The sequence below is a fragment of the Abrus precatorius genome, unplaced genomic scaffold, assembly GCF_003935025.1.
Source record: "Abrus precatorius isolate BTA unplaced genomic scaffold, Abrus_2018 Scaffold3, whole genome shotgun sequence".
Lineage (NCBI taxonomy): Eukaryota > Viridiplantae > Streptophyta > Magnoliopsida > Fabales > Fabaceae > Abrus > Abrus precatorius.
Genome location: NW_020874373.1, coordinates 4,963,906 through 4,983,125, shown reverse-complemented (window position 1 = coordinate 4,983,125; position 19,220 = coordinate 4,963,906). Strand labels below are relative to the sequence as shown.

Here is a 19,220-nt window from a genome sequence, read left to right as displayed (position 1 = left end):
TTTTATATAATTTTCTTACTTTGATTTTGTAAATTTTACACTAATACTAATTGATATGCCGCAATAATTAGATAAATTTTAAAATATTTAATGCCTACAATGACTCACTCATTTTTGTCTCGTGTAATTTAAAAGTTTAAATTCACATTAATTGTCCTATTTTTAAAATTTTAAAATTCATCATATTTTCGTGTGTATTTAATCATTATCGTATCTCATACTATATCATACTTCCTAGGTGACTCGTTGCTTTTACTTGACTTGGATTAATTAAATGCTTAGTGTAATATTTACAGAGTGATAATCTTAAGGGGAAAAATCAATAACAATGTATGAAAAAAATGATGAAGAAGTAAAAATAGGAATTCAAAGAGGTAATGAGCTTGTTATTGTTCAACTATTGGATTTGGTACGGAAAGATGATGAAGAAGTCGTCAATTACTGAAGCATAAAGGGGATGATGGGAGATAGAATTAAAACCCATCTTTTACAATAACATAAACATAAAGAAATTGGAGGATTTGGTCTTAACATGGCGAGACACATTTACTTGCGCTATTAAACAAAAGGGGAATGTAGGTTACACGCTGCTTTCCTAAGGTTCTCTGTTGGAGACCAAATGACAATTTGATGGCTAATGAAAGCAACGTTATGTAGTTATGGTTGGGGTGGCAGGGAACATTTCACTTTTTCTTCTTTCTTCTTTTATTGCTACGTTAATAACTGGTTTAGACACACCCATTAAAATATTTAATAACATTTAAAGCATTAAAATTTTAATAAATGTTCTCAAGACAGTCATTTTAATTTATTTTTTTTCCGTTTGAATATTACTTATTTCTTTAGATCCAAGCATACAAGTTCTTGCTCCCTCTCCAAGTTGTGAACCATCGTTGAAAAAAATGAACACGTGACAGAGGGAAACGAAAATTGCGTTAGACGCGTGAAATCGTACACGTGGGGGCGAGGTGTTGAACGTAGAAGAAGTTGTTTAGTTCTTTTGTGTGTTAGCAAAGAAATAAGCTTGATTTTGTGTCCCCAAGACTCACACCACCAGATTCACACTTGTCACTTTGTTCCACTTTTCTGCTTCCTTTTTTGCTATTTCTTGCTCCCTCCCATTCATAACATCTTCTTTCTTTCTTTCTTTTTTCCCCTAATCGTCTCTCTTTACTACTTAAAATTATTTATTAAATGAAATAATGTTTATTACACGTTTCTAAAACTTTTAAAAGATTTTTGAAACTACTGTTTAGTTAATAGCATATTGCTTTGCTTTCGCAGCCTGAGAAAGAGAGTCTATCTCGTTCTTAAAAACTATATTTAAATTAATAATGTAAAGGTAAATAATTTCTGTTAGTAAATTTAAAATAACAAAACAAGTGTGAGACAATAAAGTCAAGCATGCATTGGTTTTTCTGTACCACACCTCTTTTCTTTAAAAGAGACTTATTTGAAAAAGGAATGGACTATTTACGTGGGTTCTGCTTTAAAGAAGCAAATATATCAAACGATCAAAAGTAAATTATTCAATGCATTGATTTTCTTTTTTTAAAAAATTGTTAGAAGTGCTTCTTAACCTAAAATCATTCATGTTCTAGCAATGAAGGAAAATAAAAGAAGGATATTATTAAGAATTACATATTATTAATTAAAAAGAATTAATGTACAAATACTTTTAATGATTTTAAAAATTAAATATAAATGATTTTATATTTTTAGTATAATATTTGTTAATGTTTATTTCATTGACTAATACACCTTAAAACATACATAACTTTGTACTAAACAACGATTTATTTATTTATTTTATCTTTTTATATACCTATAATTAGAAAACAACTAAAATTATCTTAAAAAATTATAGATAAAAGATCTTCCTTCTTGAAAAGGAAAAGGGAGGACACATGTCTGATGGTGAGTTGGGTTTAGTGTAACTGTAATAAAAGCGCACAACTTCTCTTCATAAGTATGTTGTGATGTCGTGGATGGGTTTTGTGGTGTTGAGAGAGCGTTTCAAGGAAGTACATCAATATGTTTCAAAGCATCACAGCAGTAGATGCAGCATCACCGGTTCCAATGCCTTTATATATTTTGTCCCTGCAATCAACGTCCCTCATGCGCAACACGATGATTATATCCATTGAACATTGATTAATGGGCATTACATGTACATGTTAAAGGTTTCAGATATCAATGTTCTCTTGTCCACCCCAATTGTCTGCAGTCTAGGTTCACTCCCTCAATCTCACTATATTACTTCCTACACGCGTTGTCCGTCACTTGTCTCTATAGTAACTCCAACATCAAATTACTAAAGCTAAATAATACTAGTGTTAAATTCAAGAATTACAAACAAATAAATAAACTTTATTATACATTATAATAATAAAAATATTACATGAATCATAAAAGTATGAGATCATCAATTCTAACTGATGTTAACATACTATGGACATGAAGGGGGATGGAATGAACGCATATTTCAATGGAATCAAGCCACGTCATTGTATAGATGCCAAGTTGGAATTTTGTTAATGACACGTGTAGTTGTCGGCTACCATGACAACATTTGAGGTCTACCAATTACATGGAAGAAAGAAAAAGAAGGGAAGTGGCGCTGCAGTTGAGGAAGTCTTGATTCGTAGAATAATAGCAACAGGACACGTTCTCTTTCTTCGTTTATTTAAGGCCTTAATGTGGCGGCTTTGTCTGTCATCTTGCTACTTCCTTCTACAATGGGCAAAGCCGCTAGTTCTTCCTCTTCTTCCATTAGCAGCAGCAGCAACCACCACCACCACCACTTCATTTCAACCGCATCCTCTCTCACTCACCTCAACACACAAGAACTTCCTACTGATCTTAGCCTTGGTCTCAGCATTTCAGCCACCCAACATGTTGGCTCTTCTATTTCAAGGTTTGCACTGCATTCTACTCAAATTTTCCAACCCTTTTGCATTTGTATTAAACCATGACTTGTGTCATAAATTTAATGATTTGTGTATTTCTTATATTAGAGGGCAATGGCAACAGAGCCACCCACTTGTGAGCAATTCACAAGCTGCTGAAGTAAATGATTGCAATGATCATAGCAGCTTCTTTGTGAAGGTGTACATGGAAGGCATCCCAATTGGAAGAAAGCTGAATATACTAGCTCACGAAGGCTACTATGAGTTAGTGAGGACACTAGAACACATGTTCGACACTACCATTCTGTGTAAAGTCCATTGCTAAATGATATCTCAGTGAGGTTTTGATTGTGATGTTTTTTGTTTCCACATCATTGAAATGACAGTGGAATGTGGTGTGTTAACAGGGGGGACAGAGATGAATGGGGTGCAACCGGAGAGATGCCATGTGCTAACTTATGAAGATGAAGAAGGGGATTTGGTGATGGTTGGGGATGTGCCATGGGAGTAAGTTTAATTTTGTTTTGTCTATGAGAAACAAGCGCATTATGTTCCATTTTTGTGGACTAAGGTGTTTGGTCTTTCGATTGTGTAGGATGTTCTTGTCCACCGTAAAGAGATTGAAGATCACAAGGGTAGACACATTCGGGTGTTAAATGTATAATAAAATGACATGGATTGCCCCTTCCTCCCACCAGTGATTTCAAATTTTGTCCTCTAGTACTGTGGTTCGCTGATTAGAAAATTTAGAGAATCTTAGTGAAATATGCAAATAGATGTATATGCATAGCTCACTCTGTTCTTCTTTCGTTGAAAGAAAATGGAAAAGAATAGTGTTGTACATTCTTAACACAGCCTACTGGCTTTACTTTCTTTCTAGAATCTCAACGGCTAAGTTCTAAATGTTAGCTTTATTTCTTTGCCAACTAATTTCCCTCAATAAAGTAAGGACCAAGAGGAAGGATTGCAAAGAGATTTTAGCCTGTTGAGAAAATGAAATTGTGCAAGTCTTTTTGTTTTATTCCTGGGAATTGAGTACGTTACATTCAAGAGTGGAGCCATATCACAAATAGTTTGAGATTACATATGGTTTACATATTTAATGTTATTTTATAGGCTAATAAAACATGTATGCATGTGGCTAACTTAACTTTTGTATACATCTCCTTTTATATGGTAATAGGTACATAGAATTTTAAGAAGTGGGCGTATTGTCTCCTTCCAAAATAAAGAATAAACCATAAACCTTATAAAAATTGTAACAATGTTATTAATGCATTGAATTATGTGATATTTTAATTTTTTTAATAAAAAATTAGTATAAATATATTTTGAAGAACTTTGTACGTGTAATACAATCGAACCAAGATCCTGTAGATCTCCTTAATTTACGATGCGAAGAATGTGTACAGCAGTTACTGAACTTATCTGTGTATAATGCGTGGTCCTAGGCCTTAGCTCTCCTAATCAAGCCTAATTACCCAATAGGTATTATTTTTCCAGTTCGGAATCGAAACTCCAAATTACTCAACATGTGTAATAATAATTGCTCAATATGACATGGATCCCAGTAGATTGGTTGAGTGTCAAAGCCCAAACTAGAGCCCGTCTAGTACTTGTACGTTAACCCAAATAAAAAAGGTGTCAAGCCCAATCTACCTAAAAGAACTTTAAAAAAAATACGTCATTGTTTCTCTAAATTTAAACTGAATTAGAAGAATGTCACAAATAGATATATTTGATTCAACTTAATTTAAAAAATAATTACTTAATTTTGAATTTTTTTAAATAAAAAATTCTGTCTTTAAAATAAACTAAACTAAATGTGCACTACATAAAATATGGTGTTAAGATTAATTCGGATAATCACGAAAAGAAAAAGGATTAATTTGGATAAGTATAATTCAAACTCTCGTTGAAAAAAAAAACTACATTTAATGCCTATCCGTGAATAAAATTGTGAGGGAAAAAAAAAAAACTAGAATCCGATGGTAGGATAGATCCAAATATTTCGGACAATCAATTTATATATAAAAGAGTGACATCATGGCTGTCGTTTCTTCTTTTATTTGTATTTTTTTGCCACTCGCGGTTTAGAGTTTTGATAATGGATAGTAAGAAGAATATAAAACTTTCTATTTGTCAACACCACAGAAGGAAAATGCCATGAAGCAGGCATTACTATATTTGAATACATTATTGAAGATTTGCTAGAGAAATTAAAGAAAGAGAAAACAGATGATGAAAGTGAGAAGAAGTTCATTAGAAGGGTTTCTGATATCCACAATCTAAGTTAGGTCCAGTGTCGACGTTGAACAACTTAGCATATCTTTCAAAAAATCCAATTCTATCATTTACTCTTGCATCACCAGGAATTCCACATTCTAGCCCACCATTGATTATGTTAGTCACCAAGCCATAACCAGCTGTTCGATTAGCTGCTATGTCAGCTTCTGTTGGCACATATTTTCCCACCATCACATCGTGGCAAGAAGGTTCTGCCTTTCTCTCTGTCGTCCAAAACCACAGCGCAGTTTTGAAGGCAATCACTGAATCGTTCGACACAATCTCTGGGCTCCTCAGTCCATCAAACCCCAAAGCCTTCCCTGCTGGCCCATAGTTATAGTTCCTGCAAAAAAAATTTATTCCAGTTAATAAATTACACCATTATACACATAGTTATATCTGATCATAAGAAACTTTTATTTTAATTTGACTTTATAAAATATCATCCACTTTAATTGTAGGATCCTCTTCATTTATTGGATACTCTATAGAATATGAATATCCATTATTGTCAGTGTATGTACCAAGAAAGTTGAATGGGTCCTCTTCCCTTGTAACTTTTGCCTGGGTAGCAAGGCCATTGTTTGTTAGTAGAATCACAGTAATTAATCTTAGGGTTTATTTCTTCCTTGAAGCACAAGCCCCAAGCATATGGACCGTCAGGTGCAGTGGCCCATCCACCGGTGGTTTCATGGGAAATTTGAGCAAGAAATGCAGCAATCTCACGCTTGCGTGTGGTTAAACAACCAGTAGTACCAAATGTGGGATAGAATTTGGATGCATGAATGAACGAGTCGTAGGTGTAGAAGTCTTTGGCAGGGCATGCAGTGTCATCTTTGTGTAGAAAAAGGGTGTTAAAATTTTTTTTGCTTATGAGAGAAGAGATGGGCACGTAGGGGGAGCCCCATGCTTCAGCTTCCAAAGTTGATGAATATAGAAGACCAATGAAGCAACATAAGCTCAAGAAGAAGAAGAATGTCATTTGCCAAAATAAAAAAAGAAAAAGGTTCAGTTAAATGTAGCTAACTATTATACACAGTCTTTGTTTTGGCAATAGGTAGGAACAAGCAAAAAGGCCTTTTATAGGCACATGTGAAGAGGGAATATATTATCAGAACAAAACTTGCCCAACAAAAGTACCGATTTCACGGATCTCACTCACATGAGTATGTGTTATTTTGCAATTGATCGGCTTTTTGTTTTTTCAATATTCGGGATTTTTGTTTGTATTTGTTTGTGCTTGTTCGTGTTGCATACTTTTTCTATAGAATATGAATATCTTCGTTCTTATTAATGAAATATATAATTGGTAATTTAATAATTCGCGGCAGTTGACTGAGCATTTGCTAAGGTGAAAATGGTAAATTAGAAAAAAATATTACTTATTAATAATTTAATATTAAATAAGTTATTATTAATATACATTAAATATGGGTATAATATATTATTTATTAATTAGTGTAAACATTTAACATTTATATTAAGATTTTTGGTAAAAGAATTATACTAACAAATATTATCTTAATATTTAATATTTTTGAATAAATAATAATGTTTTTGTACAGAGATATATAAGCCACAGGACCCACGAATTTATCCCCGCCTGCAGGTTTTTGGCCACGAGTGGCATAAATTGAATAGAATGGTCAACAAATGTTTAGTTTATGTAAAGAGAGGTGAGTAAGACAAAAACTAGCGACGATCGAATATGTTACTTTGACAAATAGGTTCTCTGTTTTCTCAGCCTAATTTTTTTTACTCCATTGTTAAAACTATACATATTGAAAATATAATCTTTATAGTTCTTTCTTTTTTTTACTTTAAATATCCATTTCATATCTCATTAAGAGGGGTATGAAATGGATTTTAAAAATTGATTTTAAGAATAAAAAATTATTATATTACAAATATAAGTATATAATAAATATTTTATCCTAAATGAAAATATATTGCTTTCGTACATTTAAAATTAATGTTAACCTAACCGTGAAAATATAAATAAAATTAACAAGTTTTTCGGCGTATAAACGTCGCCTCCATCTTTATTTCCAAACACTTATCTTAATTTTGCATTTGCTTCGTCGTGTTTGAAAGGAAAAATGGTTTATTAAAAAAAATTTAGGCATTGTTCCATCTCCTATTCTTTATTGGTGGAATTGCCACTTGCCAATATGCCTATGCATTATTTACAAAAACACCAACATTTATCAAATAGTATAAATTAAGTAAAAAATATTATTTTTATAAAAATTGAATTTAAGTATGAAACTATAATTTATCACTGTTTTAACTGATAATTAAGATCAATAACGCATCACATTGACTGATTCAAAAAAAAAAAAAAGAATAAAATATTATAAATAGAGTAAGAAATATATCACAAAAATTACAATTAAAGTAACAACAACGATTAACAGTTGATAATATTAAACTCTTTTCTATTCTCCTGTCCAACATCGAGTTTAATAGTAAAGAGAGTAGTTATTTTCATTGTGCAGTTATTATTTTAAAGGCAGTGACTTAGATTCTAGAAACTATATTTGTTATATTTTTTGTTTTAAAAGTTATTTTAAAATTGATGAAATTTAAATTTAATAAAGAGTCAAGATTGAGTAGAAATATAAGATTTGGATTTTAGCCATGCGACATTTTATTTTGTTATTCAACTGAGATTAATTTAATAAAAGAAGTCTATTGAAAATATAATTGGAATTTATGGATCAATTAGGATGGTTATAATGAAGATCATAGAGTCTCTTTATAAATGACTTGAAGTATAGAGAATAAATACATTTTACCATTGTTTTAACTAAATAGGACAAAAAGTCCAAAAAATATATTCCATTATATAATAATAATAATAATAATTAGCTTCACTGCATATTTTTTTAATGATATATTCATTTCTCTAGTAACTTTTTTTCTCTGTTTTTAATTGTTTACGATTGTCTTTATGACTGGCTCTCTTCAAAATTAATTTGAGTTTGCCCCCATAAAATGTAAAATGACTTGATTCGCTGTACTGCTATATCAATATTTGGTGTTAATTCATGGATCTCAATCTATTTTCCCCGATTATTGAAATATCCTTAGGCATTACCAAATGGTTCGATTCACATTTTATTTTTGCCATTTTATCCAACACAATCATTTTTATAATGACAATATAAAAATATGAAAATTTTACTCTAACTATAATAAACTACTTCAAATATTGAATTTTTAACGAATTCAATGAACACAATAAACTTGAATTGAAATAAGAATGAAGAATTCATATAAAATATATATTAAATGGTAATTTTTTTTATGTGTGAATGAGATGATAAATTTTGAACATTAAATTTATTATAAATATACAATGTTAAAACATATGAGTAATGTTATTTTTTAAAATATTACATAACTTTTTTGACGTAATCATATAAATTAAAAAATATATATTTTAATTAAGTATGGATGCATAGTTTAAATTTACCATTCTCATTCTTATATTAAAAGAATTATTCTTACTAAATGCATTCCTAATTTAATGTTCATAATAAATTATGCTTATATTTTTTTACTTAGACATATCACGAATATTAAATAGACCTACCTATTTAATGTATATATGGTGAGAATAGATACAAAATAAAATTTCAATATAACCAATCAAGTTAAATTTAACATTGAGAGAATTTATTCTCGATTTAAAATAATTGTGAGTTCTTCATTGAACTTACTCATTCTTCAAGCAAAAGAATTAAAAAAGATGACATCCAAATCCCAACCAAAAAGAAAGGCTACTTACAATTTTGCAATTGTAACGAGGGCCTTAGCCCACATAACAGTTTCTGGACCTATTGTATATTGGTCTGTTGGATAGAATGTCACTATTTACAGATATACAAATATTTAATGGCTTAACAAGCAAAAACGATATACTAATGTTTAACCCAAAAAGAGAATATTGACACAAAAGAAAATAAACTTTTAGTGTATACAAGAGGAACTATTTTAATCTCATAAATTTAGTGCATGTTAAATTAATTTTTTTATATTTAAGATGATTTATAATAAAAATCGTATTAAGTGAAATTATCAAAAGAATAATTTTTAAAGCGCGTATATTTAGTTCAGTTAAACGAGTAACTATTCAGTTTCTTTTTTCTATATGTATGTCCGAACAGTTTTCTTATCCAATACATAATTCAAATAGGCTAATGTTATTAATAAGGTAGCTACTATTGTTTTAGTTTTTTAAAGTATTAATTATTATTACGTAAAAGCATTATTTGGGAGGCTTTAAATTTAAAGTGAAGCTTCAGTTGCCTTAGAGTTGGCCTAGCCCTAAAACATAATAAATACTTAATATATTTATCGTAAAAAATGGAATTAGATAGTTCAGAAAATTTTATATTCTTCTTTCTTGATAAATCAAAGTTATGTCAATAATTTTATTTATCTGAATTATTTCATTAATATTGTAAGATTGGTTTAATAAAATTAATAATATTCGATAACCATGAGATCCGTACTAAGATAATTTTTGTGAATTTTTGTAAATATAAAAAAGGTTTTTTTGCATAAAATATTCTACGCATGACCAGTCAATTGATTTTGTTTTCGTGTTTTTATGTTTCATGATATTAATTAAATTTCGTGGGTATAAAGTCCACAAGGGTTATATTATTTAATGGCAATTATAACCGAAGTCTTAATGTATTATTCTATGGGTCTATGGGATAGTTTTTTTATAAAAGGAGTTTTCGCCTATTTGAGCAACTTGTAAAATGCCCACAAACGAAAGCAGCTGTAAACGAAATAAATGGCCCATCAAAAAGGGGAAAACATCAAATCATATTCTTCTTCTTTTTACAAAATGTAAAATTAAGTAAAAGTTATGGAATTGAAGATGATTTTTTATATACACAAGATAACACTAAATAACAATGCAAGAAAAAGCAACTCATAAGAATCTTTTCTAAGATGAATAACATTTTTTGTCACTTTATGAATTTTTTTAATTAAATTAAAATATATATTTTATATTTATAGTTTATATTTATTTATAAATTAATTACTGTATAATTTTTTAGTGTTTTGCATGTTATGTTTTATTTCTTATAACTTTAATAGTATTAATAAAAATTATTATTTATACATGTTAGTATTTTTTAAATAGTATCATAAAGATAGAAAGACTAAGAAGTAACACGGTTACATAAAAATTAAAACATAAAAACTAATTTATAAATAAATATCAATAAAAACAGCCTGTGCTTTTATATTTTAACCATTTCAATTGCATAGAAAAATCAGAATCTATGTCTTGAATATTTAAAGAAAGAAAATTGGTTTTGACCGGTCAATAAAAAAGGGAAACCATGAATTCTACCAAAAGTTTTACAGGCAAAAATCAGTTATAATATACAAAGTTTTTTTTAATCTCTCTCCACCATATGTGATCATGAAAAAAAAAATGTCTGACTATCCTGAATTTGTGAAACTCTGTATGGAACTATTCATAGATAAAAATAAAATATCAACTGCACCATGATGTGCATGGCAAACTTGCAGACGAACACATCATTGCTTAGCAAGTTTTCATATCTATCCATTGAACATTAAAACATGCAAGTCGAAAGTCGAAAAGATGTCATGTATATTCAAACCAGAGAGAAATAATTTCGAATATACATATATGTACTAAAACTTTCAACTATATTCAAAGTATATGTTTCCACATACTTGAATTTAAACAGAGACAAATAATAATAATTAGGGATATAAATTTTCTCACTTTCAAAATTTACATGATAATATTGATATGTTTAGGTTTTGTATTTATCTCGTTTTTTTATATAGACATTAAGTAATTAGCATTCCTGTCCATGTTAAGTGGAAGATTTTTTTTCACAGTTAAGAAAGTAAGGTTAAGTTTAGGTAAAGAAGTTTTTGTTAAAGAATATTAATATAAAAATTGAATTAAACTTTATTCATAGATTAAAAATAATGCATACTTCTTTATTTTAAAAAAAATCTTTCATTTAAATTTTCTAAAATTTAAAAAGATATATAATTTTTAATTTATAAAAAAGTTATATTTTTTTGTGTAATACCTTGCATTTCTTTATATTAAATATATTAAGCTTATAAAGTATTATAAAGAATAATCAAAATTTTTTTAGTAATAATTAATTATAATTTATTAAGATAAAATCTTTTGCAACAGTCAATTCATGTATAAGGCTAATTTAAGAAAATAAATTACATAAAATATACTATAAGTCAATATTTATATGCTAAAATATTTTAGTTACGACATAATATATTATATTTACATATTATTACATAAGATACTTTAAAATTTACAACAGTTCATATACATTCTCTACACTGAGGATCTAAAACTATTTATCTATATTATATCAGTCCTTAATTTTCACAAAGTCTTCAACAATTAATTTATCATTATCTTCAAGATAGGCATCACCAGAGTCCGCTATTATTTCTATACTAGAGAATCTCTCAAATGTATAGTTATTAGACTTTCCTAGCAAATCATGATTATGATAAGTAAATACATTATTTATGATTTGAGATAGCCTTTTTATTCCCTGGTATAGAGAAAAATTAAGAAACTGATGAATTTGACCACTGATGAGAAAATCAAAAGAAACTGCATAATTATAGTCTACTTCTAATGTATACTCCTGATTCTCCTTGAAATGTACTCTAAAATATAAATATACTACACGTATATACTCCCTAAAAACATAATTTAATCTAATACTAATATAAACATCTACTATGTCAATCCTCACTAAACGTCTTGTCATTTTTACTACTTGCAGGATAGTGTAAGGATGAGCAATCATTCTACCTTTCAAATATAACGCAAATCCATCATATCACTTATTACAATAAATCGTAAATATTCGATAATTATAATTTCATACCACATATCAATTATTATCATCCTAACTTGTAAATTCACACAATTTCATTATATCCTTATCATTCCATTTCCAAATATGCACCTTTAGTGCATTGTAATCACAGTCATTCGATGTTTTCAACAATTCTCGAGGTTTTACTCAACCAGATAAATATTTGTTAGTTAGCTCATGCAATACGGATACAACGCATATAATCACGAGTCCTTTAGCAAAGACATAGTCAGGAGTCAAGTCAGAGAAATGAGTGTGAGGCTATATAGCGCATTCACACTCAACAATAATATTTACACAATCGCGAATGTTGTTCACTACCCTATATTTCTCTAAAATTTCCTTATCGTCTCTAGACTCTATACCCCTCTCTATAACTATTTACACCAATCTATTCATATCTTATATTCATTTCTCAATTTCATCATAAGATCGTACTTAATAGCATTTCCTAACCAATCTCATATCACTAACTCATGATATCAATAACCACATTATTTAATAAATCATCGATGACTCATTCATCATATTCAAATATCATCAAAACTTGTTTAACTACAATATCATGCTTTCTCATCATATATTTCATATTTACACAGTAAAATCAGTCAACTAAAACATATTTATATCAGTAATCCTTCTTCATTATTACTTATTATTCACACACACACACATATAGAAATGCTATATAAACATACTCTCCTAAGCTCAACATATAACTTATAATACATAATAATAAAATAGAGCTCTCCTTACCTTATAATGAAGATCTAAACGGAGATTGATGTTGAAGAATGTCCTAAAATGACACTTCTACCTAGACAACATGAGTTTATTCCTTAAGAACAAGATTCAAAGAAAATTAACGATAAAAACATAATTAATCTCAAGGAAACTTACTTAGGATCGCTTAGAACGAACGTATAACCTTTGATTTGGAGAGGTTTTATCTAAGAAAATGTAGAGAATGTTTAGATTAAATGAAAGTGGGATGTTAAATAGATTGAGAAATGAGTTTTTTTTTTTTTCATGCATGAAAACTCTTAAATACCTTCAGAATCGCCATATCTTGCTACAGTTAGCCTTTATCGCTACAGTAAGAAGTTATTCGTAACACTTCTCGCTACAGCAAAAATATCAAACAAAATTACACTTTATTTTCTGCAGTTTTCGCTACAGCAAAGGATCCTCGCTTGCAACTTCTCGTTGCAGGTGATGCAATCTTATCCAACTTTCTCGTTACAACAAAAATCTCTTGCTACAATAAAAAAGCTTTAGAATATTTTAATTTTCACTGCCTTATTTTTTCTACAGCGAAACTTATCTTACTACAGTGATAATTATCTCGCTACAGTTCTAATATTTTAAAACTCTCCTAACATTCCTTACATTTTGTATACTAGTTTTTTTTTCTTTATAATAATTCTCAAAAAAATTTATCCATTTAAAAGGTAAATACATTGATTATCAGCATCTTTGTTTTGTGCTAGTGTCTTCGAAATGGCTGCTTGGCCGAAAGAAGGTTTTTCTTCTTTGACAAAAATGTGTATTAAGATGTCCACTTTTTCACTTCTGTCAACAAGTTTTAAATAAACAGTTAATTTATTAATTATTATAATATTATATTAGAGGTAATATATTTTGATTTTTTACTTCATTTAGTTAATAGTTTTAGGATAAATATAATAAATTTTTAGCCATAATATTTGTTTACAGGTCTATAACCTATCTATTATTCTGGATAACAAATTGTATTGTATAGTAAGCAATCGAACAGGTTATGATGGAATTATTCTATAGAAATACATCTTATATATTTGGCGTAAAATAAATGATCTATATATCTCCTTTTTTTTATTTGAAATTATATGCCTACTATATTAAAGCTGATTGGCTTCTACAGTGATATTAGCAACAATTTTACTTTGAATTATGTTTTTATTTATTTGAAATGTCACAATTTTCTCATATAGTTTATTAATACGTGCTATATTAGTATGAATGAAAAGGATTTTGGGCCCTTTGCCCGGGTTTCCTTATTAAATGATTAAAATATATGAATAGGAAAAATAAATATGAATGGGATAAATTCTTATCTTTAATGCCCGAAGGTACTTGATAAATTAATCTCTTACTTATTAAGTAATTAAAAAGATAGTTTGATATAAAGAAAAAAGTGAAAAATAAAAAAGAAGCAATGGGAACATTGTGCTTAATTATATTCGCTGAATAAGTTAATTCATGTTTTTACATTTAAATTTATTATTCAACTGATAAAGATATTAATTTATGATTCATTAGTTTAACTATAACTGGTTTAAGTTTGAATAAATAATTATATATATATATATATATATATATATATAATTATATAATGCATTTAATGATAAATGAATATAAATTGTAAGAAAATTAAATTAGGTAAAGAATTAATATAAAAATTATATTTTATACATTTTATAAAACTATTTATTCTAAAGCTATTGATTAAAACCAATTTTCTAGGACAATCTTGATTAATTTTGGTTGGCTTGTGATCAATATTTTTTAACTATTATTATTATTATTATTTTATTTATTCAGACTGATGACTTGATCAATTGCAATTCTCAGCCTAATCGCTTGAACTAACTGATTTTTTATTTTAAATGCCTTACTGATCATCGACGAAGGATGGATGATATATTTAAAAGTGAATAGTTATATTTTTTTTCACTAGTTTTTTGTATTTAATTTTTATTTTCTCTTCCTCTTTATCTGTCTTTTTTTTATTGCATTATTTATCGCATTTGTTTTATTTATCTCTCTTTCTTCATCCATTCCACGTCCTATGTTAAAGGCGTCAACATGATATTTTCCTTTGAGAGTATATGCAGATCCTCAAGTGGGTGCACAAGTGTATGAATGCAAACTTAAAACGTGCCATTTTCAACTGTAATTATTAATCAAAACAAGAGTAATAGCATTGTAGACATGTTATAAATAGTCAACTTTTGCTAGTAAAAATCTGCATGGTAGTAGTCGTAAGGCAGACCAACACATTGGTACTCCCAACAAAACGCATAGTATATGTGATATTTAATTATAGTAAGGTTGAAGGCTTTGAAAGCAGGACCATAAAGGTGGGTAAGTTTGTTGATATGTAGTCATTCACTTCCTTTTCTTCTAGTGAATGCTTGCAATAAAGCAAGCGGAAAAAAGTGCATTCAAAACAAAGAAGAAGACATCACTTTTGAAGAAAAAAAGTGGTCTACATGGTTGAAAATGGGGACAACCCTCGAAGCTTTCTTATTCTCGTTGGGGTACAGATGAGGTCGCTCCATTTTCCAAATTCTTAAGATAGGGGTTGGCTTCCCTATTGATGGATCACACCCTCAACTTGGTCCAAACCCAACCGTCACTTTTAGGTTAAAACGTCGCCGCCCTATTGGCTACGCAGAGCAATACAAGATAGGCCAAATTATTATAAATTTTAAAAATCATAAAACGCATTTTAATTTAACTTATATTTTAAGTACAATGAAAAGCATCTATTTGTCGGTTTTTTATTATCAGTCATGACTTTGAACATTATTCTAGTTTGCAAGAAATCAGATTGTAACGCTGCTCTTACGTGTCTTGCTATTTTTGCTATTTGCCAATTTATATTTGTTGTTCTATTTACTATTTACTTTTTCCTTTTTATCTCGCACACTCAATATTATATTTAGCGAAATACGACAGTTATTATAAAAAATTTACGTGCATTAAACGAAAATTGAGAGAGATTATTCAACTTTATTTCCCTTTTCCCGCTTGCTGCAAGTATGCTTAATCATCTTAAATCCTTTCAGGCTTGCGCTCACACTACCGCTTAATTTTTCACGCTGTCTGAAAATTAATAATAATAATAATTAGAATCAATAAATTAAGCTCAAGACAATTGATAGATAGTTAGATCTTTTAAACATTCATGTTAGTAGAGGTTTGATTTTGGCTCTATTCATGAAAAATAAATATTAGAAGAAGTTATTTGCTTTGATGATTTCTTCACTTTAAAAAAATAATATTCTTCTACCACTGACTGAAAGATATTTTAATACAGAAAAAATATAAATAAAAGAAGGTCAAGAGCCCTAAGACAAATTAGGCAACAGAACACGGGAGAGCTCTGAATCCTAAATACTAATGGCGGTAATAAAACAATTAATTGTTAGGCTTGTATTTGTTGGAATAAAAAGTTTAATGAAAATTAAAATTTTAATATAAATATTACGAGTCTATAGACAGTGTGATATTTTATTTAGATATATATCATAAAAAAATTGAAAACATTCATTTTCAATTAATTAGTTGATATTTGTTCGTTTATCTCTGGTCCACATTTTCTTGAGCAATGGACACCTTACAAATGCAGGCATCAAGTATTATATACGGATTGGTTTGGCATAGGAAAGTGAGAAATCTCGATTAATTATGAACTAAATTATTAATATTATAATATAATGCTTAATAAAAAAATGTTTTTTTTTATCAAAAAAACAAATCCGTCAATTTCAAGTAGCAAAATCCTTTCGTATGTAGACTAATTCCATAATGAAAAATTTTTCTTTATGTATTTGGATAAAACCTATAGAGAAACGCGAATCTTTTTCTTTATTATTATTATTTTTTTTTGGTGATGCCGAATTCTTCAGTGACGTGAAAGAGCAATTTTTTTAAAGATAAATTTCGCATTTAAATGTTTATAATTAACATTCATTTATGAATTAATATTTATATTAAAAAACATATTTTAGTCATTTTATGAAAATGTCAGTACATTTTTTCTGTCCTTCGTGTATAATTTATACTTATTTTCTAATATTATTACAAGAATAGTGATTAAAGTATAATGAAATATTTATATAAAAATTGGAATATAAATTTTTAGTATAAGAATTACTTTATGAATGAGTAATAACTATAAAAATTAAATAAGTTAAATGTTGATGCACTATCAATGTAAAAATAAATATATTATTAATTAATTAAAATATTTGATAGATATAATTTTATATTAATTATCACAAAAGTAAAGAATTTTTGTTTATATAATGATTTATTATTAAAAATTAAAAATTTACATTTTAAATAAATTCAAATAAATATGCGTTTGAACCATTTTATTTTATTTTTATGTACGTAGACAAGAGTAAGAAAAGGCAACTAACAGAGAAAAGGGTGATTAATTATTTGGGGTAGTAGTGGTAAACCTAATGCTTAATAATAATTAAGAGTGTATTAGTCACTTATAATAATGGAGGCGTGAACAAACAAGGAAGGAAATAGAAGCTACTCTCATCCCATACACGTGAAGTTGGGTTGGGACTTTGCCGCTTCTGGATTGAACGTGCGGTGCGGGTAAAGTTGGAGAATTGGGTGGGCGTAGCACCCTAAATTGTTTCCCTCTTCCCTCAGTACCACACACAACGCTCTTATTTTTTCTATAATTAACTAAGATTATAAAAATAATATGAATTTTATTCTTTTTCATTTTTAAATTTATATTTTTTATTTTTAATCAATAAAGTGTTGCTAATTTTATTTTTTTTGCGTTTTCCCTCTTCACTTCGCGAGCGGCGTCTTATGCATCCGTCATGCATTCAAATTGCCGCGTTTGTTTACTTTGCCTTCGCACGTCCCTAACTAAAATTTATTAACCTTTTTTGACTCAAGATGCATAGAAAAGAAATTATTCGAATTTTCAATCCTATATGTAATTTTATTTTGAAAATAAAAAGTGAACGATTAAATATTTAATGAACAATTAAAAATGAAGCAGGGAAGAAGCAGGCGTACATTTTTCAGCTTCGCTGCTTGAAATCATATATAACTGTTAAGTCTATAATTAATGCATATTCTTAGAAAAATGAATGAACCTGCTCCCTTGGAATAAACTGTGCACTTGCAGTCTATGGAAAATCATCTTTGTCAAAGTTATGGACAAAGAGGAATTTAAAAGGAACCTTTGTAACCTGGCATTGACTTGAAGATATGCATATATGTGATTGTACATGGATATCTTATTCACATGGAAGGTGATATATTGGCTTAATTTCTTTATCGTTCACTGCTATGCTATAGCATTTTTATATGATTATTTACTACACGAGGACAAGATCGTCCAAAGAAAAAGCCAGCTGGAATTTAATATCAAATCAAGTGGCACGTCCAGATTCCAGAAACCTTTAGTCATTGACTTCAATTTTTACAACTTGACCAATTAAACTGAGATTTCATATTTTCATTTAATATGCATAAATGCGTTCCTTAGCTCGTCCACCCCCAGGCGTGCAATCGTTTTTGCCTCTGCCTACAAGATCAAATGTTTCATACTCGTATAATAAAACAAAAAAGGTGTTATATTTGTTTTTATCAATATAAATTTTCTTTAATAAAAAATAAGTTCTTAGTACATACATGCTAAGGATCCACTTACTCCCATAATAAGTTTTGATTGCTTATTCAAACTGTTACTTTTTATTAATTTAACTGTATAATCGTGAAACATTATTTTTATAGTTGTGGATGTCAAAAAGTAATATTTTATAGATATATAATTTTATGGTTAATATCTACTTATATTTTAAAAACACTATATTATATATTAAAATAGAGTTTTTTCATAAAATATTAACCTGTTTTAAAAATTTATAAAACTTTTAAACTTGATTTACTTAATAAGAATTTTCAAAACTAATAATTGAATTAATAAATTTTATCATTAATAAAAAAAATGACTAAGCAAATTTATACTAATATATATATTGACATTTGGTAATACACGCGCGATGGATCCCATTGCTTGTTACTTAGAAGTTAAGGGAATTTCAATAAAGATATTAAATGGTTAAATATTCTCTTTCTTTCTAATTGAAAAATTAAGTGATGGAAAGTTCAAAGGAGAACAAAATTTCAAATATCTGATATAACAAATACAAACAAACCTTTGTACCATCGATCTATAATTAAATTTTAATTTGATGGTTATCAAACAGTATCTTTTGCTTTTTGTCAATATCGGAAAATCCAAAGTCAAATAAAGTAGGTTTAGAGTTTTTAGAATTGT

At 28.4% G+C, this 19,220-nt stretch overlaps 2 protein-coding genes across 2 annotated transcripts; one reads left to right on the top strand and one right to left on the bottom strand.

Moving 5' to 3' along the window:
• The first annotated feature begins 2,738 nt into the window (after positions 1–2,738).
• On the top strand, positions 2,739–3,420 carry LOC113862878 (auxin-responsive protein IAA20). The gene is made up of 3 exons (XM_027496151.1): positions 2,739–2,917; positions 3,018–3,217; positions 3,317–3,420. The coding sequence occupies exons 1-3, from the start codon at positions 2,739–2,741 to the stop codon at positions 3,418–3,420; spliced, it is 483 nt and encodes a 160-aa protein (XP_027351952.1).
• A 1,751-nt stretch (positions 3,421–5,171) lies between these two features.
• Positions 5,172–6,177, bottom strand: LOC113862877 (chitinase 10-like). The gene is made up of 2 exons (XM_027496149.1): positions 5,720–6,177; positions 5,172–5,538 (listed from the first exon to the last, which is right to left on the bottom strand). The coding sequence occupies exons 1-2, from the start codon at positions 6,175–6,177 to the stop codon at positions 5,172–5,174; spliced, it is 825 nt and encodes a 274-aa protein (XP_027351950.1).
• Between the last annotated feature and the right edge of the window lie 13,043 nt (positions 6,178–19,220).

Bases quoted from the DNA above. Each gene is read 5' to 3' on its own strand.
- LOC113862877 (XM_027496149.1), bottom strand. From the start codon at position 6,177: ATGACATTCTTCTTCTTCTTGAGCTTATGTTGCTTCATTGGTCTTCTA. The intron at 5,539-5,719 runs GTACATACACTG...TTTTTTTTGCAG, and splicing joins GGACCCATTCAACTTTCTTG to GAACTATAACTATGGGCCAG.
- LOC113862878 (XM_027496151.1), top strand. From the start codon at position 2,739: ATGGGCAAAGCCGCTAGTTCTTCCTCTTCTTCCATTAGCAGCAGCAGC. The intron at 2,918-3,017 runs GTTTGCACTGCA...TTCTTATATTAG, and splicing joins GTTGGCTCTTCTATTTCAAG to AGGGCAATGGCAACAGAGCC. The intron at 3,218-3,316 runs GTAAAGTCCATT...GTGTGTTAACAG, and splicing joins GTTCGACACTACCATTCTGT to GGGGGACAGAGATGAATGGG.